This window comes from Ahaetulla prasina, chromosome 5 (assembly GCF_028640845.1).
Source record: "Ahaetulla prasina isolate Xishuangbanna chromosome 5, ASM2864084v1, whole genome shotgun sequence".
NCBI lineage: Eukaryota > Metazoa > Chordata > Lepidosauria > Squamata > Colubridae > Ahaetulla > Ahaetulla prasina.
Genome location: NC_080543.1, coordinates 27,168,131 through 27,192,617, shown reverse-complemented (window position 1 = coordinate 27,192,617; position 24,487 = coordinate 27,168,131). Strand labels below are relative to the sequence as shown.

The window sequence follows — 24,487 nt, the reverse complement described above, 5'->3', positions numbered from 1 at the left end:
TATTTTTCTTTGTTTTAGGAACACTTACACACTCATAATGTAGCTTTTCTATTTAATATGGCAACTTTTCCCCATTTTTTAATACTCAATGGGCAATAGAAGACAAATAAATTACACTAATGTTGGTGAATACAGACAGTGGCCCTGTAAAAATCATGTTGTCCATATTCCAAAAGGAAGGAGCTGTTCTCCAGATTATTGTGGCTAAGTCATTTACTTTAAAATCAAGGCAAATAGCATGGGATGATTAAAAAAGAATTGAGGGTTAATGCTACTAGTTAGCGAAACTGGGAAACTATATATTTATCTCATACCAGGTTTCATTCTACAATATAGGTTGTCCTTGACTTACAACCATTCACTTAGCAATCGTTTGAACTTACAATACATTCCCCAAAAGCTATTTAGAACTCAGTTTTGAAATTTCAAAGGCCACCCTCCCCATGGTCATGTGACCATATATTGCCTGCTTGGCAACCACCCTGCATTTACAGCTGTTTGCAGTGCACCACAGTCACCGGACCACAATTTATAAAGGTCTTGCCAGAAATCAGCATTTATTTCCCGTTTTTTTTAGCATTTATTTCCAAAAACCAGCCCCTAGCGAACAATGGGCTTGCTTAACAACTGTGGCATTCACATTTCAAAAAATAAAACTGCATTGTGCAGTGTCAGATATTATGCTGGGCCCAAATCTGCTTTATATGTTCTTTCCTTAGGAAAATCAGACAGTCTTTATTTAGCAACTGCCTTGTTATTGCCCATTCACAGTTACCCAGGGGATGAAAAAAAGCATCAAGCCCTTGCATTTATAACTTTAGCACAGGGGTGTCAAACTCAAGGCACAGGGTGCTTAGATCTGGTCCACAGGGCTGCCCTGGAAACAGCAAAGTATCAGCCCACAGTGCCTCTGTCAGTGAGCTCCGTTTTCACTGGCAGAGCGTTCGGGCCACCATAGGCACCCCTGACACAAGTGACATAGAGCTGGCCATGCCCACCCATCCCCCCCAAGGTCAAACACAACCCTGATGTGGCCTTCAATGAGTTTGACACCATGCCTTAGCAGGTCGGTAAAGCAAAGGAAAGTCAAATTAAGTTCATAAGCACAGTTGTGGTTTCACTTAGTGAAACTTAACAACTGAGTTGTCAGCCCCAATTGTGATTGCTAAACAAGGACTGCCTATATTCCTTGGGGATTTATTTTTTTTGCACCAAATACATTTGAGTGTACAATTTATAATCTCAAATGTATTACTCTAATAATTTTGAAAATCAGCTTCTGTGTGGGAAGGCAGTTTGAGGTTTTCGGGTACATCAAGTTTGTTCATTTACTTGATAATTGCTTTTCTGTCTCTAGTTTAAGCCAAATTCCTAACCTCTCTAGATGTTTGGGTTGAACTTCTGTATTTCCTTTTCTAGGTTTGAGGACTTTGTGCATCGCATATGCAGACCTATCAGAAAACGCTTATCAGGAATGGCTGGACGTATATAATGAAGCCAGCACAAATTTGAAAGACAGAACTCAAAAGTTGGAAGAGTGTTATGAGATAATTGAGAAGGTTAATAAACATAATTTTGCTCCTTTAAATTTGTACTCCCTCCTTTATTCAGATGTTGTACAATTATGCCTGGGAAAGAAAGAGTTAAAATGGGGTACTATTCCAATCTAGGTTTTACACAGCTAAGGAGAAAAGTATCTTGAGAAATACTTGGAGAAAAGTATCTCCAAAATGCTGTTTATTAGGAGCCAGTTGACTATTATCCATTTATTAAATCAGTTGCTAGTCACTGCATACAGCTGATTGGAGCTTGGACTTTGCTTGTGTCATAGGAGCCATGCCTTAGGTGGCCCCAATCTTCAGTTGCTGCTATTCATAGCGGGGTTAGTCTCAGATCTGCCTCATTAAATCATATATGATTTAATAATATATTACTGGGGCCTGGGGAGGCCAGTAAATAAAATGAGTCCTTCAGGTTTTAGGGGAGTAGCGTTGGTCATTTGGAAGCTCCTCTGCATTTGTAAAATATACAATTGCTTGTGAAGTTAGATTTGGAATCAACTATTGCTACTTTGCCAGCTTTCTGCTGAGCAGCTGTTTCTCTCTACATGAGTTGCTGGATGATGTGGCTGGGTTGATGGTGGTCTTGGGTGACTTTAGTCTGCCATCCCTGGGTGTGAGAAGAGTCATAAATGACTCAAAAGTTCAAGACTATCATGGCAACCATGGACCTGATGCTGGCTGTTGAATGTCTAACTCACAAGGAAGAAGAGCTGGGTTTTTTTTTTTTAAAAAAAATCTCAGACAGTTGTGATGCTATCTGGAATTGGGGATGGGTTCAGGGCTAAAATGCTCCCGGTTCGGACTGGATCGCGCGATCCGGTAGCAATGGGAGCAGGTAGTTTGGAGAACCGGTAGCAAAAATCCCTCCCCCCCACTGCCCATGCCTCGCTGTTCCTCTTCTCTGTCCCTGAAGCGCTCAGGGGTGATATAGCTGCAAATGCCCTTAAATGACTGCCGCGGCACTTCAAAGGGCCGCACTACAACTGATCAGCGCTGTAGGCAGCTAGTAGACCGGTGCCTCTATTTTTTAAGAAGGTAGACCGATGCCACCCAAGTTTTGTATACTTTATTATTTTTATTATTTATTATTATTGACCATGCCCATTCAGTCACCTGACCACCAAGCCACACCCACCAATTAAGCCACGCCCACAGAACCGGTAGGGAAAATTTTTAGATTTCACCCCTGGATGGGTTGTTATTATAATTTCTCTATCACGGACAGCCACTTCTAGTTGGAGTTCTTTAGGGCTGCCTTTCATCACAGGATTTGTTCAGTTGGTTTGCCACAGAGAAGTAATGGACCCAGAAGGAGCTTGGGTTGTTTGGGGATTCTCGTGTATTGATTAAATCATACAGGCATGAAAACTGGAGAATCCCTTGCATTTTGTGCGAGATGAAATGGCAAACATAATACAATTGGCAGAAGATAAACAAAATCTGACCAACAATGAGTAAAAAGTATGTGTGAGTATTGCTGCACTCTTATTGCATCAGCATATGCAATCATCCAGAATGCAACAATATCAGTAGTTAAAGGTACAACACTAATACATAACACTCCTCCCTCCCAGAAAACACTTGCCTCTATTTACATAAATATTTACATGTTATTTTTCGACGTAGTCACGCAAATAACCTGCCTCTCCTAGTCCTTTCTGACCTGCGCGGTTCAGTTCTGGGTGGTGTTTTGAGCTGGTCGGAGGGGCTGTTTTCTCCTCCCAGCACTTTCTCTGGGCCAACGGGCTCGGATTATTGGCCGACTCTTTTCTTGGCCATCCGCCTTGGATTACTTTTTTCAATTTCCTGCCGCTTCCTCGAACCTGATGGCGTCGCTGGAACTCTGGGACCTCAGCTAAGTCTTGCGCCTCCCGGTCATTGTTGGCTGTGGAATTCAAATTGGTATTGGTCATGATATGTTTCTTTGGTTCGGTTTGGTCAGTTATTCGCTTCTTAACTGATCTATGTGGCGCCCACACTCTGTTGTCGGGTAGCTCTACCACGATGATTTTGGGCCAGTTACTTTAATTATTTGTCCTGTGAGCCAACTAGGGCCGTCCCCATAGTTTCGAGCCCACACCGGTCGCCTATGCTCATTTCCTGGTCTTTCTAGTTTTCCTTGTAACCCTCTGGTGTGTAATGGGATTCAAACGGTCCAGTGGGCACCGGAGTTTCCGTCCCATTAGCAATTCGGCTGGGCTTTTCCCGTGGCCGTGCTTGGGGTTCTGTGCTGGATGGCTAGGAAAAGTCTATTTTGTTTGCCAGTCACCTGGCTTGAGCCTGACAATGCCTCCTTAGCGCCCGGACGGAACGCCTGCAAGGCCATTCGACGCAGGGTGGAAAGGCGCAGAGAGGCATGTCGGATGCCTTCCTCTGCCAGGTATTCTTCAAACTGGGCTGCCGTGAATTGAGGCTCATTGTCGGACACCAGAGTGTCCGCAACCCGTGAGTTGCGAATAGGTGGCGCAGGGTTGCGACATTACTGCTTCGGCCGTAGTGGATTTCATGAGTATGATCTCCAACCATTTGGAAAATGCATCCACAACCACTAGGAATGTTTGGCCGTGAAAGGGCCAGCAAAATCAATGTGGATTCTTGACCAGGGCCCTTGGGGCTTTTCCCATTCTCTGACTGGGGCCGTTGGGGGTAGAGGTCTGACTTGGCAAGCCTGGCATTTCCCTACCCTCTCAGCAATCTCTGCGTCCATGAGTGGCCACCATACATAGCTTCTAGCTAACCCTTCATCCTTACGATCCCTGGGTGACCTCGTGGAGGAGGTCCAATACCTTTCCCTTAACTTTTCAGGAATTATTACACGATCACCCCATAACAGGCACCCCTTGAGCCGAGAGCTCATCTCGCTTTTAACAAATTCTTGAACCTTCGCCCGCGCAGCGGCCACCCTCTCTGTACCCAACCGAGTACAGTCCTTAACACAATGTCCCGTATGATGCCCGAGCCACTTCCTTAGATGTGACTGGGCCAGAGTCCAACGAGTCAATAAGTAGGATGGGTGTCCCCGGAGTGGGGTCTTCGGTCGCCCCAGGTAGTGGGCATCGCTTAACGCGCCTGCATGCCCCACTTCTTTTCCTGATCTTAAGAATTAGAGACATTTAATTCCATATTTAGGCAAAGATTGTGTTAGATTGAATAATACTGGTCTGTGCCTTATTAATTTTATCCCTTATAGATGGACAGAATATATCTCTAAAAAAAGGAATGCAGGCATCATTATGGCAATTATGCATATACCTTTTTTGTTGACAGGATAACGTCATTTTTGAGAGATTATCCAAAGACTCAAAGTACATGGAGCAAACTCTATGTCATCTTGAATATTTTGCCACAGAAGGTAAATACTAGTTTATTTAATTATTTGTAGCGCTCTAAATATTTGCTTATTGATTTATTATTGCTCTTCTCAAGTATCAATGTGGGCCGTTCTGTAGCCAAACAAAATCTATTTCAGAATATATGAAATGGGAAAGTTTGGGAAATTTCAGAGTTAAAAATAAGCATATGTTATCCAGTCCTGCTTTTCTGAATAAGATATAACTGAGACTTCCTTGTTAGAAAAATATAAATTTGTCAAACTTAGCTTTCTCCATCATTCATTCATTCATTCAGCTTTTGAAACAGTTTGACATATTAAACACATACCGTAAATTTATACATATTTCTATGCAGGTTTTCCCAATATGCATACTGTGTGCACTTTTTCTAATATTATGCACATTTATTTTAATCTGGTTTATATAAATGTGAAGTTCATTTTATATTCACAAAATACATATATTGATGTGACCCTTTCCCTGAAATGTCCATATTTAACTAGAAAACTACAAAATTCTTCAAATTGCAAATATCAAAATATTTGCGCATCAGTTGGCACATTGATTCAGAAAGTACAAAAGCAAGAAATGCATAAAGACAAAGTGACCAAGTTCGCTTTCCATCCTTACAATCATAGCCTTGAATTCATCTATTGTCTTTGCTGTTCCAGATTTCATAAAGTTGCAAAATTAGTGTGACAGAAAAATATAATAGGGAGACAAAAGAAACAAAATGTTGAAGAAAGTTATAGTTACTCATTACATTTGCAGCCCTTTAAAACTAGTGTTTGCCTCTGGGCAAAAGATATCTTGAAATGCAGCTTAGCTCATTCCTACATATATTATTCAAGCCAGCGGTGAAATAAACCTTGTTGAAAATGGACTTTGTCTGGACTGAGACTTTATTTAAAATGCGAAACAGAAAAGATTATTGGAGGGAAGCAATGCAATAGACATGATATGTCTCAAGCCATTAGGTCTCCACAGATGTTAACTCTCTTAAACTTTGGGGGCCAGAAAGGCTGAAATTGATAATGAGGCTGATGGATGAAGAAATGGTCCATGTAATACTCATTTTATAAATGTTTAAACACTTTTTTTAGAGCAAACCACATCAATGCAGCCCATATTTTTCCTGGATTTCTTTAAGAGGCCATCTCTGTAGCTACTGCAATGAGTTTTGTTATGTGGTATCAATCTTTTATATCAATCTCTTATTGATCTGAGTGCTCTCTTATATAGTAAATGTTTAATGGTGCTGCACCGCAGGAAGAGCCTTGTCTCTCCTTGTGCCTGAACGTTTTATTTTTCTTTGTTTTAGGAATACTTACACACTCATAATGTAGCTTTTCTATTTAATATGGCAACTTTTCCCCATTTTTAAATACTCAATGGGCAATAGAAGACAAATAAATTACACTAATGTTGGTGAATACAGACAGTGGCCCTGTAAAAATCATGTTGTCCATATTCCAAAAGGAAGGAGCTGTTCTCCAGATTATTGTGGCTAAGTCATTTACTTTAAAATCAAGGCAAATAGCATGGGATGATTAAAAAAGAATTGAGGGTTAATGCTACTAGTTAGCGAAACTGGGAAACTATATATTTATCTCATACCAGGTTTCATTCTACAATATAGGTTGTCCTTGACTTACAACCATTCACTTAGCAATCGTTTGAACTTACAATACATTCCCCAAAAGCTATTTAGAACTCAGTTTTGAAATTTCAAAGGCCACCCTCCCCATGGTCATGTGACCATATATTGCCTGCTTGGCAACCACCCTGCATTTACAGCTGTTTGCAGTGCACCACAGTCACGGGACCACAATTTATAATGGTTTTTCCAGAAACCAGCATTTATTTCCAGTTTTTTTTAGCATTTATTTCCAAAAACCAGCCCCTAGCGAACAATGGGCTTGCTTAACAACTGTGGCATTCACATTTCAAAAAATAAAACTGCATTGTGCAGTGTCAGATATTATGCTGGGCCCAAATCTGCTTTATATGTTCTTTCCTTAGGAAAATCAGATAGTCTTTATTTAGCAACTGCCTTGTTATTGCCCATTCCCAGTTACACAGGGGATGAAAAAAAGCATCAAGCCCTTGCATTTATAACTTTAGCACAGGGGTGTCAAACTCAAGGCACAGGGTGCTTAGATCTGGTCCACAGGGCTGCCCTGGAAACAGCAAAGTATCAGCCCACAGTGCCTCTGTCAGTGAGCTCCGTTTTCACTGGCAGAGCATTTGGGCCACCATAGGCACCCCTGACACAAGTGACATAGAGCTGGCCATGCCCACCCATCCCCCCCAAGGTCAAACACAACCCTGATGTGGCCTTCAATGAGTTTGACACCATGCCTTAGCAGGTCGGTAAAGCAAAGGAAAGTCAAATTAAGTTCATAAGCACAGTTGTGGTTTCACTTAGTGAAACTTAACAACTGAGTTGTCAGCCCCAATTGTGATTGATAAATAAGGACTGCCTATATTCCTTGGGGATTTATTTTTTTTGCATCAAATACATTTGAGTGTACAATTTATAATCTCAAATGTATTACTCTAATAATTTTGAAAATCAGCTTCTGTGTGGGAAGGCAGTTTGAGGTTTTCGGGTACATCAAGTTTGTTCATTTACTTGATAATTGCTTTTCTGTCTCTAGTTTAAGCCAAATTCCTAACCTCTCTAGATGTTTGGGTTGAACTTCTGTATTTCCTTTTCTAGGTTTGAGGACTTTGTGCATCGCATATGCAGACCTATCAGAAAACGCTTATCAGGAATGGCTGGACGTATATAATGAAGCCAGCACAAATTTGAAAGACAGAACTCAAAAGTTGGAAGAGTGTTATGAGATAATTGAGAAGGTTAATAAACATAATTTTGCTCCTTTAAATTTGTACTCCCTCCTTTATTCAGATGTTGTACAATTATGCCTGGGAAAGAAAGAGTTAAAATGGGGTACTATTCCAATCTAGGTTTTACACAGCTAAGGAGAAAAAGTATCTTGGAGAAATACTTGGAGAAAAAGTATCTCCAAAATGCTGTTTATTAGGAGCCAGTTGACTATTATCCATTTATTAAATCAGTTGCTAGTCACTGCATACAGCTGATTGGAGCTTGGACTTTGCTTGTGTCATAGGAGCCATGCCTTAGGTGGCCCCAATCTTCAGTTGCTGCTATTCATAGCGGGGTTAGTCTCAGATCTGCCTCATTAAATCATATATGATTTAATAATATATTACTGGGGCCTGGGGAGGCCAGTAAATAAAATGAGTCCTTCAGGTTTTAGGGGAGTAGCGTTGGTCATTTGGAAGCTCCTCTGCATTTGTAAAATATACAATTGCTTGTGAAGTTAGATTTGGAATCAACCATTGCTACTTTGCCAGCTTTCTGCTGAGCAGCTGTTTCTCTCTACATGAGTTGCTGGATGATGTGGCTGGGTTGATGGTGGTCTTGGGTGACTTTAGTCTGCCATCCCTGGGTGTGAGAAGAGTCATAAATGACTCAAAAGTTCAAGACTATCATGGCAACCATGGACCTGATGCTGGCTGTTGAATGTCTAACTCACAAGGAAGAAGAGCTGGGTTTTTTTTTAAAAAAAAAATCTCAGACAGTTGTGATGCTATCTGGAATTGGGGATGGGTTCAGGGCTAAAATGCTCCCGGTTCGGACCGGATCGCGCGATCCGGTAGCAATGGGAGCAGGTAGTTTGGAGAACCGGTAGCAAAAATCCCTCCCCCCCACTGCCCATGCCTCGCTGTTCCTCTTCTCTGTCCCTGAAGCGCTCAGGGGTGATATAGCTGCAAATGCCCTTAAATGACTGCCGCGGCACTTCAAAGGGCCGCACTACAACTGATCAGCGCTGTAGGCAGCTAGTAGACCGGTGCCTCTATTTTTTAAGAAGGTAGACCGATGCCACCCAAGTTTTGTATACTTTATTATTTTTATTATTTATTATTATTGACCATGCCCATTCAGTCACCTGACCACCAAGCCACACCCACCAATTAAGCCACGCCCACAGAACCGGTAGGGAAAATTTTTAGATTTCACCCCTGGATGGGTTGTTATTATAATTTCTCTATCACGGACAGCCACTTCTAGTTGGAGTTCTTTAGGGCTGCCTTTCATCACAGGATTTGTTCAGTTGGTTTGCCACAGAGAAGTAATGGACCCAGAAGGAGCTTGGGTTGTTTGGGGATTCTCGTGTATTGATTAAATCATACAGGCATGAAAACTGGAGAATCCCTTGCATTTTGTGCGAGACGAAATGGCAAACATAATACAATTGGCAGAAGATAAACAAAATCTGACCAACAATGAGTAAAAAGTATGTGTGAGTATTGCTGCACTCTTATTGCATCAGCATATGCAATCATCCAGAATGCAACAATATCAGTAGTTAAAGGGTACACTTTGGTACCCCAATATAACGTAAGCTGTACTGGTTTCTGGTAACCACCTATGTGCAATTCATAGTTTGTGAGACTCTCCTATAGTTATTTCTGTCCACCCTACTGTGTTGTGAAGAATAAGCATGCTCCTGGCCCCCTCTTTGACCCAGTATTTAATTGGATATCGGAGAAAAGCATTTAATTGGATATCACCCTTTGGAAGAAACCGCTCTTCCCCCATTCCCCAAAATTCAGACAGACCTGATCTTATTTGTTTTTTTCAGAGCCTCTTTTGTAGAGCTCTGAAGATCTGTTTTTTTCTCCTATGAGTTGGGCCAGGATGGTAATTGCGCCTGTCCTGCTGGGACTGTGAATGCTACTAAGTTCCCAGTCTTGATTATGCGCTTGTGTTCAAATGCGGTTTTTAAATTGATTTTTCTATCATTTTACTTTGGCTTGGCTCGTTCAGGATTTTTATTGACGCACACCGTCAAGAGTCATAAATTATACATTTCTTAAATAAGTCAGTTCGAATAAGACAATTTGACTAATGGGGAAGTTTTGATGATTTTCAGCTTTCATATAAAATTGCACTGGTTAGGAACCCTCGAAGGAACTTGCTGTGTTTTGGAAAAAGCAGCGTAGCTTGGAGCAGAGGGTCTCCAACCTTGGCAACTTTAAGCCTGGAGGACTTCAACTCTCAGAATTCCCCAGGCAGCAAAGCTGGCTGGGGAATTCTGGGAGTTGAAGTCCTCCAGGCTTAAAGTTGTCAAGGTTGAAGACCCCTGGCTTGGAGGGAAACAATAAGATTAATTTCCGGTTCTTTGCAGTTTCATAATTCAGAACCTTTTCATCTCAGACGTTGTAAACTGGGATGAAAATGACAAGCTGGTCTGCAAGAGTGTGCTGAAAAATGGAACTAAAATATGAGAGTAGCCCATCTCTGTCCTTTCCTATTGTGTTAGAATTTGTCTACTAAAGGGAGGGACCAAAGGGGATGAGTGTATCTTTTCTTAAGATAAACAAATGGATTAAAAAAATTGGATTCCCTTATAATTTTTCCTAATGCCACTTTTTCAAAAATTATTCAATTTTTCTCACACTTAGGTCAACTGCTCAAAACTGCTCAAAAGTTTTCCATTCCTGTGGCTTAACATTTGGTTTAAAAATATTACATCGAAAGATAGTTTTCCTGGAACATATGTTTAAGTGTTGTTGTTTTTTTAATTGTTACAGCATAACTTTCAAAATACACTAATCATCTCTTAAATGAATATTTGGCTTGTACGTTTGGTTTTGTAACCTAAACATTCCTCTTCTAGAATACATCATGTAGTGACTGAATGTATACATTTTTTCTTTATGAAAACATCATGTTCTTTCTCTGTTTTTCAAAATTTCAGTTATTTTTTAACCCATTAAATATATTTGTAGCCACAGCTTTTGGCAAATGATATGTATAGACAGTTATGGTTTCTGCCATTCACATGGAGCAAGGTTCAAATTGGAGCTCATTTGTATGAGTATGTGAACTCATCAATTCACATACTGTATATACAATATACGGTATGTGAATTCAAACTTATGAATTCACATACTGTATATTGTAATAGACATATAAATAATATCATTCATTGTGTGAAAGCTAGCATTACATGAATGATTATATGTGCACAAGAGCATGTTTAACTTAAGGGCAAACTCAGTGAATTAGCACATGCGGTTAACTTCTGCATGGCTGCCTATGTGGTCATATCAACAGTACAGTTTTACTGTGCTGATTTAGAAAGCTATCATCATCATCATCATTTAACAACCCCATAATCCCTTGTGGGGTGGAATCTGTGCAAGTGAAGGGAGCTAGCAGAGTTTAATAGCCGGATGCCCTTCCTGTCGCCAATGCAGATAAGCAGATATATTCTCATTGTGCCTAGAGAGAGAAATATCTGCCTCTACCTAGGATCCAACTCCCAGCCTCCTGATTGTGAGGCAAGAGCTCCACCTTTAAGTCACCGCACCACTCTTATTTAGAAAGCTATAAACCTGCTATAAAAAGAGTATCTTCCTTCTAAGCCCCTTTTAGAAATCAAGCTTTTAGAAAATGGATGGAAACTAGGCATTTCAGGACTCGATTCTGCAGCCCTTGGAACGATGCCAGGAAATATATGCAATCAGATTTTCCTTTCTGAAATGTGTCTGCCGTGGAGGGAGTCTGAGGCTTAGTTCAGTGCCTTGTCCCCGCTTCTTTGCCAGCCTCCAAGAAAATGCCTTCATAGGCTATGAATCCCTGATTTTGGGAGACCCCTCCATGTCAGAATTTTACCCAGAATATGGCAATGAATGTCTTATCAACAACTCAACAGTAAAGGATTACTGTGCAAGAATTAGGCCATGATTGGCTAGATAACTTGCTTTTGTTGCAGATATTAAAAAAACAAACCCTAATGGGGATCAACTACTACAGAATACAGCCTCTGTACAGCATTATATAGGATTTAAATCTAGGGTTTAAATCTGTTGACACTGTGATGCCCATTTTATTATTTGTCCTCCTTAATCCTCCTAAGGATGTTACGATGCCTAATGTAGCCCCTTTATGCCCTTGGCACTCAAAGCATCTCAGGACCATTTTTGAACAGTTTGGAGGAATATAATTAAAGGCAAGATTGGTGGGAAGTGTCAGGTAAGCGTTTCATTTAGTTCACGCTTGACATGGTAATTCTGCAGGCTTCCCTCCACTGCTAACCTCTTAAAGTTGCAATTGCTATTATTTCTTCTAGCCAAAGCAGATGGTATACTAATGATTTCTGAAATGGCTAGGTTTATGGTGGTGAAATCCATTTTTTTGGATCTGTGGGTTCTGTGGCTTGGTGGGCATGGTGTGGCTTGGTGGGTGTGGCAGAGGAAAGATACTGCAAAATCCCCATTCCCTCCCCACTCTTGGGGGAAGGATATTGCAAAATCTCCATTCCCACCCCACTCTGGGGCCAGCCAGAGGTGATATTTGCCGGTTCTCCAAACTGCTCAAAATTTCCGCTACTGGTTCTTCAGAACCTGTCGGAACCTGCTGGATTTCACCTCTGGTTTATGCTTATATGTCCATCAACTACATTGGTTTGTCAGCAACAACCAAAAAAAAAGTAAGACACTATTTGCTTTCATTATTTTTTTACTTTTGAACATCGTCCATTTCTTTCTCCTTCAGGAATTGCTGCTTCTGGGTGCAACAGCCATTGAGGATCGCCTTCAAGCTGGCGTCCCGGAAACAATATCTACTCTAATAAAAGCAGAGATCAAAATTTGGGTACTAACGGGGGACAAACAAGAAACTGCTCTCAATATAGGTAACAACTGTTCAATGTTCCCAGTGTAGTTGTCCCTTGCAAATGCCACCAGATATAAAATGCAGATCTTGAGGTTATGGTGTAAATGAAAGAGTACTCTTTGGCATATAATCTGACTGATTGGAACTCTATAGGAGACAGTCAATCAGTGGAATATTTGGAAAATTCCTTCCTTAAGACAGATATTGTATCCATAATTCCAAGGAATGTCATTAGTGCAGGCAACTTGATTGATTCTAGCTTCTCATTATATATATATATATATATATATATATATATATATATATATATATATATATATATATATATATATATATCTTGTTGGGTTTCTCGTGTAAAATTGGAAGTGTCTTGGCGACGTTTGACGAAGTCTCATTCATCATCTTCAGGCTTCAGCCGTGCTTCTGGGAGCAAGAAGCACCAAGCTGAAGCCTGAAGATGACGAATGAGACTTAAACGTCGCCAAGACACTTCCAATTACACAGGAGAAAACCCGAACAACCAAAGACCTACATACAAACACCCGTGAAAACCTCAGAAAACAAATATATATATATATATATATATATATATATATATATATATATATAAACATATATATATATATATATATATATATATGTATTAATTATGCTACATTATGTTACTTTAATGGATAATAAGGGTATACATGATACGCTGAGAGAAATCTAACCAATCAAATAATTACTGCAATAGCATCAACACCAATTGCCAAATATATTGTATGAATCAAAAGTTTTTCTTTTAACGGAGCTGCAGTAAATGGGGCAGAGAGAATCAGTCAAAATATGATGAAAGGAGCAATTGTGAGCAATTTCAAGTATATAAAAATAATAAATGATCTATGATTCAGTGGTCTATAAATAGGGCATAAACCCAAAAGGATAATATCACAAAATCATTAAAAACCTTAACGTTCCTATGGTTTTCCTCAATAAAACTTAAGTCACTTTCATTCCGACATATAGACTAAATCAGTGGTAGTCAACCTGGTCCTTACTGCCCACTAATGGGCGTTCCAGCTTTCATGGTGGGTGGTAGGGGTTTTATCCAATACTGAAGCACTTTCCTTTTTTTACATTTAATTGACTTTTAAAAATTTATTCATAGCATTATTTAAAAACATTTTCATTAGGTTTTCATAAAATTCCCCGTGACAGTTTAAATTTCTGAAAATATACTATTTGTATTGCTCGCGCATAAGTTTAGTTCATGTTACATAAGTGAAACTAAATGGCGCTATAGTGTGACCGCAAACAAAAGAGCCTCGTCTCAGAATAGCTCGCGCATCTCCCCTCACACCACCCAGCTGTAACAGACAAGCAGAGCTGGTAGCCAGTACCCCCCCACCCAAACCCAATCCACAATGCGCACTTTATAAATCATTACTGTGGAACTGGTGGGTGGTTAGAAAATTTTACTACTAACAGAGATACAAAAGTGGGCAGTAGGTATAAAAAGGTTGACTACCCTGGACTAAATAGTAACTAAAACCCAACAATTATATAGCATCCTGAATTTAATTAAAAAATCAATAATGCCCAATGACAGTTGCAAATGAAATTCAGACAGAATGTTAGCTAGTTTCTGGGTGTTTAAATGGAGCTTACTATCACTTTCCTAATATTTTGATTATAGTATTAATATTTTTTATTCTGGTGTTATATGAATAATCTGTATTTGCCCCCTTGCTTTTCAGTTCCAGCTAATCTGTTTAAGCTTTATTTCTTTATTTGAAGGATTGATTGATTGATTTCTATAGCTGCCCATCTCAATCAATGACTCTGGGCAGCTTACAATTCAAACAATATATTACAATTTAAAAACTAATAACATTTTGAAACAATAAAAACATCCTATAGATAGCTAGATATAGATGATATAGATATAGATATAGATATATCAGGCGAGATACTTGGCCAGTTAGCAATACAAGCAGGAAACGGAGACCTTAAGACATTCAGCACCGAAGGCATGGAAAAAGGCTGGTTTTATAGTTTTATGAAAGGCTAACAGGGTTGACGCCATTCTGATATTCAAAGGGGTCACTGTGGAAAAAGTTTCCTAAAATTCCTCCTTAAGACAGGCACTTTCTCTTGGAGGAACAGGGAAGAACTGAGGAGAAGTCTTCCTTTATCAAAGAATCAGATCATATGATTGAGTCAAGAGTTCCATTTTCAATTATTTTTATCTGAGTCGTTGGGTTAAATAGTAACTATGCAAGTAACACATTGATGCTTAGATTAGTAGTTGCATTTTCTTTGTATTTGCTGTAACCCTTTAACACAAAAGGATCGTGGGAAATAAAAATAAAATGCATCTGGATAATTTAAATTTTTGCGAGACTTATCCAACTAAGAAGGAAATTATTCCGAAAAGGGAAATGAGGTATTACAGGAAATAAGTTCTTAATTTTTTTATTCATGCACAGGTACCAACCCAGGGGTGTAATTCAATTTTTTTCCCTACCAGTTCTGTGGGTGTGGCTTGGTGGGTGTGGCTTGGTGGAGGGTCATGTGACTGGGTGGGCATGGCCAAATCGACATCACTCACATTGAGGGGCACCTCACCCGACCCCTCCCCTCCCAGCCACTCCTTGTCGCAAATGACAGGGAAATGGGAAGGGGAATTTTCCTGCCTACCATCCTTCCCTCAATCTGTGCTGAGCTTGAGGAATGGATGACAGGTAGGAAAATCCCTTTACCCATTTTCCTACCTTTCATGAAAATGGCTCTATTCCGAGCCTTCAGTGTTGCAATCCTGGGATACGCTGAAGGTTCGGAATGGAGCCTTTTTCGCGAAAGGTAGGAAAATGGGGAGGGGGGTTTTCCTGCCTGTCATCCATCCCTCAAGCTCAGCACAGATTGAGGGAAGAATGGTAGGCAGGAAAATCCCCTTCCCCATTTCCCTGCCGTTCATGAAAAAACTCTATTCCGAACCTTCAGCATTGCAATCCTGGCATACGCTGAAGGCTCAGAATGCCTCTGCTTCAGTGCAGCTGCTGCTTTGCTTTTTCCGTCTTTTTCCTCATGGGAGGCTTGCGTGATGACACCAGCAGAAGGTGGAGGCAGAGGCATGGGGGAGACAGAGACGATCCCAATGCACCAGCCCCTTCGTCCCACTGTCTCTGGGCTTGCCTGCAGCTGCACCGAACAAGCACCAGCACAAGGCTCCTGGATTGCCTGCCTCCCCTATGCCAGTGCCAGTGCAGCTGCGCAAGCCTCCTGCGAGCCTCCTGCGAGCCTCCCAAAAAGAGGGAAAAAGCAAAGCAGCTGGCTGCGGAGCTGCTGGCTTCAGGGAAGCAGCCCAACAAGCAGAAGTGCTGTGCCCAGAAAGAGAAGGTCAAAAGCAGTATTTGCATTGCCCCAGGGGGCCAGCAGGCTGCAGAGGCAAAGGCAAGCTCCAGGGCAGCAGCAGCGCTCCAGGAGGGAGGGCAGATGTCCTGGGGCTGCATATGCAGTGCCGCCACCCCTCTCAGTCCCAGTGCAACAGCTGCATCTCCCCCAAGGCCCGCCCGCCCACCTGTTGGCCAGGCCAGGCCGGAAGCGGCACGCCTCCTGTCAAAGGCTGGATGTGGGACCGGACCTCAGAAGGCAAGCAAGCATGGGGGATTGCTGAGAAGGCTGTGTGGAAGGCAAGCAAGCATTTATTTTTTTATTTATTTTGTCAAACACAACAGTATATATAAGTATAAGCATGAAATAACCATACGAGTTGGATACAATCAAAGGGAACATTAGGACAGGAATGGTAGGCACGCTGGTGATCTTATGCACGCCTCTTATAGACCTCTTAGGAATGGGGTGAGGTCAATAGTAGATAGTCTTTGGTTAAAGCTTTGGGGATTTTGGGAAGAGACCACAAAGTCAGGTAGTGCATTCCAGGCATTAACAACTCTGTGGCTGAAGTCATATTTTTTACAATCAAGATTGGAGCGGTTCACATTAAGCTTAAATCTATTGTGTGCTCGTGTATTGTTGCGATTGACGCTGAAGTAGTCTTGGACAGGAAGGACATTGTAGCAGATGATTTTATGAGTTATACTCAGGTCATGCCAAAGGCGGTGGAAGCAAGGCAGGGCCGTGGGGAAGGGAGTAGGCTGCTAGCTCCCTCGGCCCCAACATGCTTGCTAACCTGCCTTCCACTCAGCCTTCCCGGTGGTCGCCATGGCCAGCTTGCAAAGGCAGGCAAGCTAGTGAGCAGGTGGGAGTGGGGCCAACCAGGGATGGTTTTTACCAGTTCGGTGAACAATTTAAAATTGCTGCTACCGGTATGTGCGATCTGGCCTGAACCAGTTGAATTTCACCCCTGGACCAACCCTCAAGGGAAAGTGCTTGAACCCCTTGCTTCACAGTGTACTTATTCAGTTTTCAAGATTTTACAGATTTTTTTAAAGAAAAAAATAGAAAAATATTTACAAGATTTTTTAAGGATTACTTCCAATAGATGCTATTGTCATATTGCCAGGCTGTGCTATTTATGCACCAGTGATGTATCCAAAGTATTCAAAGTAAGTTTTGTTAAAAAGTTGGGACGTCTCCGGACCAGTTTATTTAAGTCCATTCTTTCACAGAATCCCTCTGATATGTATTCCTAATGGATTTTATTATTTAAGGGTGCTGGTAGTCTTAACTTCTTGCAAAAGCTTGAGGGGGAGCTTGTTGCAAAGTTAATTTAAGCTGTAATTCTATAACTCCAACTGTCCATTTCCTAACCTTTTCTCTATTTTCCATGCATTTAGTAACACCCCTCCTTATTAACAATATTACCATGTACTCTTCCTGGAGTTTAATTTTTCACTGTTCTGTTCAATTCCAGGTGCTTTTGCACCAAATGCGTTTGACTTTTCTGATTCCAAAGACAATACACTCTAAGACCAGGTGCTCAAGTATAATTTAACAAAGCTTTTAATGACAAAATCCTGACTTCACTTGCATTAAATAGCTAGTAGGTCCTATTATTTACACTTAAAATTGGAATAGCCTCCTTAGAAGTAACATTTGAAACGAAGTGTCAGTAAATCATATGGCTTTTCTTGCTTCCCACAGTAGTGAAAAATGTAAAAATACATTCAGTAGCTAAAACAAATCAAGGAGGATGTTCAGTATGGATCTTGATGGCAAAGCCTGAGGATTTATTCCTAGGCTTGTGGCCCAATCATGCCATGGGAAGAAGGAGAGATATCACATTTTGACTGCTTGAGATAGGTTTTTGTTTGACTGTGAATGTATCTTCCTCTCATATAACCTGGCCAATGCCATTAGATTCATAGATAAAAGATAGATGATAGATAGATAGATGTTAGATAGATAGATAGATAGATAGATAGATAGATAGATAGATGTTAGATAGATAGATAGATAGATAGATAGATAGATAGATGTTAGATAGATGATAGATAGATAGATGTTAGATAGATAGATAGATAGATAGATAGATATAGATAGATAGATAGATAGATAGATAGATAGATAGATAGATGTTAGATAGATAGATGTTAGATAGATAGATAGATAGATAGATAGATAGACGTTAGAATGATGATAGATAGATAGATAGATAGATAGATAGATAGATAGATAGATAGATAGATAGATAAATAGATAAATAGATGTTAGATAGATGATACATAGATAGATGATATATAGAAGACAGACGGACAGATATTTCTGCCTTCTCCTGTAAACAGTTTAATATTATCACAGGCCCTTTTCTCTTTACATCTCCAAGGAAAGTGTATGTATGTATTTGAGAAATCAATCCCGATGCAAATCTCCTTGCATAATTTAATGTGAGCTCTTGCTGATTACTGAGGAATTCAGTAGAATGTGCCTTGCTAGTCTCCAGTTCCACTTGTCAAGTGGCGTCTTGCATGATATGAAATATGTAAAATAAAACAGCAAGAAGAAGCTTAGAAATTACTGTTCGCTGCTGCAGCTGTTGTTCCAATCAAAAACTACCAGAAAATCCCTTTCAATTAGTTATACCAAATTTGTAACAGTTTAGGTCCACAGTCATTCTCAGGGGAAAAACCAGGTCTCACTTGATGAATAATCCTTAAAGCTGTTATTTCTCAAAGAATTTTTAAAAACATAATTTGGCATGTCAGGCCTGATTCCAGCATTATGAAATTGTTCAGCATACAGGCCTTTAAAGAGACCTTATAGAAACTCACTGCATTTGTCTATAGTTGGTTTTTATTCTTGATAATAAACTTTAATCCTCCCCCCTCCAAATTTTATTCAGTTTTATTCAGATGTAATCTAATAATTTATGTTCATTTACGTTACTATTCTTCATTGTGAGTATTGTATAATTTTGTAAATAATAATAATACAAATACTTTTCAATAAGACCATTTATCTCAGGGGTGTCAAACTCAAGGCCCGGGGGCCTGATCCGGCCTGCGGGGTGCTTAGATCTGGCCCACAGGACCACTCTGGAAACAGTGAAGGACCAGCCACCAATGTCTCTGCCAGCGAAAACGGAGCTCAGGAGACTGCGGGCAGCCCTCCTGAGCTCTGTTTTTTCTGGCAGAGGGTTGCAGGAGGCCATCGCAGGTGAAAACAGAACTCGGGAGCCCGTTTTCGCTGGCAGACTGCTCGGGCCACCACAGGCATCCCCAACACAAGTGATGTTGAGCTGGCCATGCCCACCCTGGTCCCCTGAGATCAAACACAAACCTGACGCCGCCCTCAATGAAATTTATCTGATTTATCTGATAGTTGCTGGACTCATACATTGTACATATTACATCAAATCATGATACGTTTTAGCCTAGGTTTGTTGGAAGAAATCAACAAACAAATACATTTAATAAACAAATAAATCACAGGGTTCACCCGGTTCACCAAAAGCATAAGCAGTTAAACATGTTTTTTACAAACTGTAGTGGCTGAGTTTACAAATGACCCTAAGCCAAAGCCAGCAAGCCACATTAGACTAATGTGAAGATGGGCTTTCTTTGACTTCAATATGCACATAGAACAAAGAGCCCCCTCCATTCCAAAAGACTATCTATCTACTACAAAAACTCTCATGGACCCTGCATTCCATGGGATTGAAATTTGAAAAGTTGATAGTTGCTTCACTGCTGCCATGCTTCCCAGAGATTCTGTAGACTGGTTCTGTCCCAGCCCTTTGGTGGCCAAGTAGACCAGTCCACAATTGGATGCTGGAGGGTGGTCAGACTCAAGACAGGCTAGCAGGAAGTCACTTTCACTCCCACTCCATTTTTGCCTTGGCCATTCTGTTTCTCTGTTTAGGTAAGGAAATATCTCTGGGACGATGAGCCAATGGGTCACAGGTTGTCTAGTTCTCCCATAAAGAGTTGAATCAATTGCTTCTTAGTATCCTGACTTCATTGCTATATTCTCTTTATGCTGGGCTCATACTATGGCTTTGGAACTAAAGTCTTTCTCCATTTGTCTCTATCCAACTACTGTAATTAGACAAAGTGGGTGCACTTCAAATCCCTGATTAAGCAATGTCATCTAACAGGACAAGTAAGAATGCCTTCTCTGTCATGGTACCTGCCCTCTGGAATTAGATCTCCAAACTATCCGGATGGGTCTCACCATGATGGCATGCTGGGAGCTATTAAAGACCTGGTTATTGAACTTAGTAGCAGGATGGTGGTTGAGCCCCCATTAGATTTGTTGTTGTTGTTGGTGGTGGTTTGTTTGTTCCAATATTTATCTTCAAGTCACTCATGGTTTCTTTTCTTTTCTTTCTTCCTTTCATTATATGAGTGAGATGGACAATGATTAAATTTTATGTATAAATACAGTGCAATACAATACACAATAGGAGATGGGCAGCTTCTAGATGGCCTGAGTAAATAAAGCCATGATTTATTTAATAAAACATAGCTGGCTGAGTTTGCATAACAGGGTAAGCCATAAACTGTAGCTTACCAATCAAAGTGCCTTGGTTTACATAACACTTTAAGCCAAACACAAATACAGTAAGCAAATAACCTGCAACCAGTATCAGTTTGATGGGCAAAGCAGGCCCTGTTATTTTTCTTAGATTCAGTGAGACTGGGGAAATGATGAAAAATGGTTTGTTGTTTTTTATTTTGCCATTCTTATACTTTATTGCAGAGGCACCATCATAGGAGTGTCTAACCAGCCACTGTGGGAATCAAGTGGATGTATTACATAGTCCAGGCTTCCTCAATCCAGCATTCTTCAGCTGCTTTGAGACCGAACAATTTCGAGAGTGCACAACCTTTTAAGTTGGCTGGTGGATGCTAATTTAGGGGAGGCTGTTACCTGATTCAGCACAGCTCTTTTTTTAAAAAATATATTTTGATTTCCTACTACACTGGGCATGTGTTTCTTGCACACAATTAAAAATGACATAAGGGTCATGGTGGGAATCTCTTGTACATCCTGTTAAATTCTCAGATTCTCTGCGAATACTTACACAATTTAGAAATGTCCGCGAGGATTCCTAGTTATATATTAAACTTGCACAAAGGAAGGCTCAGCGGCTGGTCTGCAAACTCAGGCAAATGTGCCAATGAAGGAAGGGAGGTTGATTGAGAATTTGGGCTTTCTAGCCCTGTACTTTCACTTATGATGATAGGATGACTGAAGAAGATGCTTTGCTCTTTTTAGCATGAAGAAAACAAGATGGTGTTTTTTTTTAATGAGCCCTTTGATTTTATTTTCTGATACCATCCATTGTATGTTGATTATTTCTCTAGGGTACTCCTGCAGGCTTGTTTCCCAGAGTATGACTCTCATCCTCGTGAATGAAGATTCTTTGGATGTAAGTGGAATTCTACTGTTCTGTTTGATTTAAATACAATTCTACTGTTCTGTTTGATTTAAATGTTGCCATTATTCCTTTCAATCTAAGCTTACCAATACATAACCAGAACACAACCAGACAAATGTGTACAGAAGGACCCCGAAACACATGGGCCTTCAAATTACATCTCACTCTTATTGAAGCATACCAGTTCCCAGGGGTGGGCTTCAAAAATTTTAGCAAGGGATTCTCTGCCTGGTTGCTGGGTGGGCGTGGCCATGGTGGGCGTGGCTTAATCAGCCTCCTGCACCACAGCAGGAGGGTGTTTTTGCCCTCCCCAGGCTCCGGAGGCTTTCCTTGAGCCTCTGGGAGGGTGAAAACAGGCCTATTTTTCAACCTCCCCGAGCCTCCGCATACACCCTGCACTTACTTGCATCCAAAACGGGCTGCATGGGGACTCGTGGGAAGGCCGGGAAGGGGTGGGCAGGGAGGGACCGGGCCAGCCAGGATTGGGATTTGGGGGGTTCTCTGAACTATACAGAATCTTAGCTAGAGGTTCTCCCAAACGTCTGTGAGACCCCAGCAGCCCACCCCGTCCATTCCATCAAATGACTTCTTAAGATGAGAATGGTTAAGATGGTTAAGATGGTTGGGATATAGGGCTGAAATTGCCTTAAAATGTTGCTTCTAGCCCTTTACTAAATTTGGGGAGAATCCTCTCTTTCAACTTCAGTCTACTATGCCACAAGCTACCCCTTTTACTATGAACCATAAAAATGCTTTGGGTGGGAAGTAAACTTGAGTAATGGGTAAAAGATCTTAAAGGTCCAGGGAAAATAATATTATTCTGCTTATATTTTTATCTGGATAATTTGATTGTAGAAAGCTTCTGCCTTCTTTCCATTTAAACCTTCAGAATAGAGTATATATAAATAAATAAAGACTAATGCACAAACATTGTAATAAATGTGGTTGGGCCAGAAAAATTGGCATTCTTTAATATACTGAAAATGATAGACTTTGAGATTTAGATCTGAGAATCCAATATCTAATCCTATAATACCGCATAAAAAGGGGGATTAATCAATCATCACACAACCATGATCAATGACAATTTTATTTATTTATTTTGTCAAACATGTACAAGATAACAGGTGTAAGTATAAACATGGACATGAACATAGGAAATGAGTACAAATAAATGGGGACAGTAGGACAGAGATGGTAGGCACACTGGTGCGCTTATGCATGCCCCCTTACAGACCTCTTAGGAATGGGTTGAGGTCCACAGTAGACAGATTAAGGTTGAAGCTTTGAGGGTTTGAGGATGTAACAACGGAGTCAGGTAGAGCATTCCAGGCATTGACACTCTGTTGCTGAAGTTGTATTTTCTGCAATTGAATTTGGAGCGGTTTATCTTGAGTTTGTATTTATTGTTTGCCCGAGTATTATTGAGGTTGAAGCTGAAGTAGTCATTGACAGGTAGGACGTTGTAGCAGACAATTTTGTTTGTTGACAAATTTGTTGGAAAAAATTATTTTTATTTATCCTGATTTATTTGTCAAATTTAGGTACCATTCATCCCACTCTCATATTTTAGATTATATCAAGAATGCAAGTATAGAAATGACTCATCTTTAATAAATGAAACAGGCTACTTTGAGGTAATAAATCCTACTCAATTACTAGAAAAATCCCAAGGATCCACTGAATTGCTTTCAAATCCATAAGGTGTCTGAGACGGATCATCAAAACCAACCCAGTCCCCCACCATAGGGTCACAGCGTGTGACGTGTCTCATCTGGATCAGGCAGTGATTTGGCTATGGCAAAGAATCATTAAAGCCATTTCTTCCATCTTCAGATCACAAACCAACTGCTTGGAGATGAAAATTAGGCCAGAAATTATTTGGGACAAGTCCATGGTTATCTTTAAGTGTCTTTATACTATCTACTAAGTGTTGAGGGGGGAAAAAACTCTAATCTCAACAGTTGGGGAAATTCCTAGCAAAAAGGTTGAGGAATTCAAGAAGGCAACCTAAGCAGGCAACACATGACTAGGGTCCTCTTTTCACTATCATATCAAAAATAGGTAGTTGTACTCCCAACACAGACCTAAGAAAATGAATAAGAATGCCAACCTGATTAAGAGATCTGATTAAAAGTGTCTGACCCAAAGTCATTCTTTAAGCTTATTTAATTTTAAACTAGTTCTTCTTAGGCTTAATCTAAATATTAAACACTATACCATTTTGATTCTCCCTCTGTTCTTTGACAGTTTTCCCAAACATTGTTCCTATCAGATATATTGGCCTTTAACTCACATAATAGAATAGAATAGAATAGAATTTTTATTGGCCAAGTGTGATTGGACACACAAGGAATTTGTCTTGGTGCATATGCTCTTAGTGTACATAAAAGAAAAGATACGTTCATCAAGGTACTATAATCATAGTCTGATATTACTGGTTCTAGATTATGGGTATGGAAATCCACCCAATCTGAAAAATACCATGTAGAAGATGGTTTACATTCAACACTTTTCTTTCTGAGTAAATGGTACTTGGCTGGAAGCTTAAAAAGAACTTTTTGACCTGAGGGGAAAATAAGTATCTTGACAATTTCAGCAGTTTTTAAACACACAATTTGCATGCAGCTACAAATGGAAATAAAGGATCACCCTGAGTTTGACAACTGAGAGGAAAAAAGTCTGTGAAAAGGTCATGTTTGAGCACACAGAAAAATGATCCTCTAAAATTAAAATAAAATATCCCCCCCCCGCCAATGTTTCCTGTTTTGAGGTGACATAGACCATATCCAAGGAATCTTCAAGAAGAGCTGCTCATATTACAGGGAACAGGCATTTAAATACATTTTTAGAAAGCTGTAGAGTTTAATTAAACTTCTTAAGGAAAGTAAACTGAAACAGTAAGGAGAAGGCAACAATGATGATTGAGGTGACTAGGTATTTGGTCTTGAGAAATATAATAGGACTCTTCAAGAACCCAAAATAGTATCGTGAAGCAACCTTGATCTCTTTTCAAGTATTGTTGGTATAGGAGGTAAAATAATCAGGA

The 24,487-nt window shown here is 40.3% G+C and overlaps 1 protein-coding gene across 1 annotated transcript in view; it reads left to right on the top strand.

Moving 5' to 3' along the window:
- ATP8A2 (ATPase phospholipid transporting 8A2) overlaps positions 1-24,487 on the top strand; it is a gene marked incomplete at its 5' end in the record, with an annotated part of 398,725 nt that overhangs the window by 74,077 nt on the left and 300,161 nt on the right. Inside the window, 3 exons of the mRNA XM_058185167.1 lie at positions 1,420-1,559; positions 12,492-12,630; positions 21,365-21,429. Of these exons, the coding sequence (XP_058041150.1) occupies positions 1,420-1,559; positions 12,492-12,630; positions 21,365-21,429 (344 nt within the window). The remainder of the gene's footprint in view (positions 1-1,419; positions 1,560-12,491; positions 12,631-21,364; positions 21,430-24,487) is intronic.